This window comes from Rhododendron vialii, chromosome 9a (genome assembly GCF_030253575.1).
Source record: "Rhododendron vialii isolate Sample 1 chromosome 9a, ASM3025357v1".
NCBI lineage: Eukaryota > Viridiplantae > Streptophyta > Magnoliopsida > Ericales > Ericaceae > Rhododendron > Rhododendron vialii.
Window position 1 is genome coordinate 10,066,690 of NC_080565.1, and position 3,028 is coordinate 10,069,717.

General features: G+C 40.4%; 1 protein-coding gene across 1 annotated transcript; it reads right to left on the reverse strand.

Moving 5' to 3' along the window:
- Window positions 1–1,046: 1,046 nt before the first annotated feature.
- On the reverse strand, window positions 1,047–2,647 carry LOC131299438 (ethylene-responsive transcription factor ERF062). Its single transcript, XM_058324987.1, has one exon. The coding sequence runs from the start codon at window positions 2,550–2,552 to the stop codon at window positions 1,353–1,355; it is 1,200 nt and encodes a 399-aa protein (XP_058180970.1). The 5' UTR covers window positions 2,553–2,647; the 3' UTR covers window positions 1,047–1,352.
- Window positions 2,648–3,028: the final 381 nt, after the last annotated feature.

Consider the following 3,028-nt stretch of genomic DNA (forward strand, 5'->3'; position numbering starts at 1 on the left):
CTGGCCGAAGGCTCCCGTATCGATACAGATTATGCTAAGTATCGATACCATGCTGTTAAGTCAAAATGGGCCATTTCCCCGTAGCTCTCCCGTATCGATACAGATTAAGGCCGTATCGATACAGCAATCTTTGACTCTCCACGAAGCTAATGCGTATCGATACACATTAAGGCTGTATCGATACGCATAGCTTATCTTCAGGTCTCCAGGCCAGCCTCCTATGTTTGGCACCCGACGACTTAACGACTCACCCGATGGCTTACGCCTTCGTTCTTTGATCACTTTGGCACAAGTTCCACCCGGCGTGGACACTTGAATTAACTTGGGGGTTGGTGTTGAGATCAAAATACGCCTTTTTAAAGACGTTTTACCTGAAACTCTCAACAAACTACCTTACGAGTAATATTAAATAAAATTGACAAATTAAACTAATAAAACTACTAATTCAACGGACTTAAAACACCACGATCAAGCAGTCTAAGATGCTCATCAACAAGTTTACACAATTTCTTAAAAATAGAAAGACCATAATTATGTTCTTCAAAATAGACCATCTATTTATTTTGTGCAAATTAATGAGATCATCCTATACAGTTTTATCTGATAAATTTAGGAAATTGATTCACACTCATTTTTTGGGTCCTTTTAACACCTGAATTTACTAAACAGTCCCTGACACAATACACTTTTCATATATTACAAAGACTGTTGGGTTAATTTAGGTGCTAAATGACAAAAAAAGAAGCATTTGCATCTAAAAAAGACTGTTGGGTTGTAAATCAATTTCCTAAATTTATATTTGTAATATGTACTCCAATCAACAGACATGTCAGTAAAAGATCAACCATTTAAATCATAAGCGGGCCGAAATGGAAGCTGAAGTTTTGAAAATTAACAAATTCTAACAGAGAATGAAACTCAGGGGGCCAAAAAAAAAAAAAAAAGAGTAGAGAGAAAGAAATGCAGCAAATACACAAATTTGATCAGGTAACTTTAGGGAAATGACTGGAAACCGAAGCTCTTATGGAAAGAAAGAACAAATACTGAAAATCAAACAACTTTGACTAAGTGAGAATGAGAAAGTTCTTATTCTTTACGAGGTCACATGTTCGAATTTCACAGAAGTCAACCAGTCTTTGGTCCATCGGAGGGTTTGTCCAATCGTTAACTTCAGACCCCAGAATTAGTTGAGATGCGCTCAAGCTAGCATGAATATCCGGGTATAAAAAAAATGCACACAATTAAGTTGAATCTAATACAAATCAGACTATCAGAGAACAATCATACATGTACAAACATGTAACATGCTCACATGAATAATCATTGAACTCCACGTGTAATTTTCCCTATGTTCATGAATCAGATACAAGGAGTGCATCCCAAATCATGTCCATGTCCAATGAAGGCATTCTACTCAGCTGAACAGCCTCAATATCTGACATCAACATTTCTTGACTTTTCTTGCTCTCAATCCCTTCATTTCCAATTTTACCCTCCAACCCGAATTTCCAATCTCTTGTTGAATTCTCCAACATGTTTTCCTCTGGAAGTATCGGTTTTGAATCTGACCCCTTCTTGTTCCCATGAACTCCCTGTGAAATTGCTTGTAATTTTGATTCGAGAAGCGCGGCGGTGGCACCACCGGCGGAGTTGGCCTTGAGTTGATGCTTCAGTTCTGGAAAATTCAAATGCGCGTAATCTCCTCTCAGAATATAAGCCGCGGTGTCGTAGGAGAAAGCGGCTTCTTCGGCCGTGTCGAAAGTCCCTAGCCAAACCCTCGTCCTGTTTCGCGGTAACCGAATCTCCGCCACCCATTTGCCCCAATGCCTCTGCCTCACTCCTCTGAATAACTTCCCCTGTGATGGTGTCGATGACGACGTTGAGGGCAAATAGGTCTTTTGGCCGGTGGTGGGACTGTTGTTCATTCTTCTTCCCGCGTGCTTCATCGGTTGAGTCTTGGTTGTACTTAGCCAGTAGTCGCTAAAGACGCCTTTCGAGGGGTAGTTTGTCGAGTTTTGATGTGTTTTGAGCCATTCGGGAGCCGTTTGCAGCATGGGAAATGAAGAGTTTGGTGGAGATGGCATCGGTTCGTTTAGAAACAAACCGAGATTTGGGTATTTGGAAGTGGGTGGTTTTGAGATTGGTGAAGTTGGTTTTGGTTCTTGATGATGGCTCAATTCTGAGAAGGATTTCAAGAAATTGACGGGAATAAAATTCCAGTTTGAATGCTCAAATTGACCGCCAAATGGAGTCTTTTGGCGGTCATTGGCCGAGGCTTGAGTCATAAACTCCGAGAAATCGGCGCAAGTCGTAGCAGAAGGCTCTTCGATCGAAGAATTCGATTCTGGACTAGAGAAAGGTCTATCCGGTGACGGTGATGATGATCTTACACCATTGCCACCGCTGCCACCGCGACAAACCGTATCATTGACCTGGCCTAAAACATTAACGCCATCCAAACAGAACTTTGATCCCATGCCCATAGCTTCAAGATAGGATGGGAGAAACTCCTTGGGCATGAATGTTTCCATCTTGGGAAATTTGTCCTCCATGGGATATAGTATGAGATGAGAGAGAAAACAGAGGAGGAGAGAGATTGGGGGAAGATACAGAAATGACACAAATGAAGCTACACACACATATATACAGAGACGTGGGCTTCATGAGTACATATAATATGGGATGAGAGGTATCTGTCAATGTATAAAAATAATATGACTTTTAACTACTTTTTGTGCAGAAAACAAAACAAAGTTTGGTATTTGTCACAATTCAAATTTGTCACAGAATTGATTCTTTAAATGGGGAAGTCAAAAGCATTAAAATGAAGTGTTTTAGATTATCAATCCTTTTCAAAAAAAAATATTCTTGTTTGAGCTATTTTCCTCACACATGGAGGGGCTGTTTGTTTGCTCGAATAGAAGTATCGGATAGGAGTTGTTATCCAAGATGACCACATGTTGGGACGGATGCAGAACTCTAGTGTGGGTTGGACGAATGTTACTACAATATTTAGAACATATGAAAG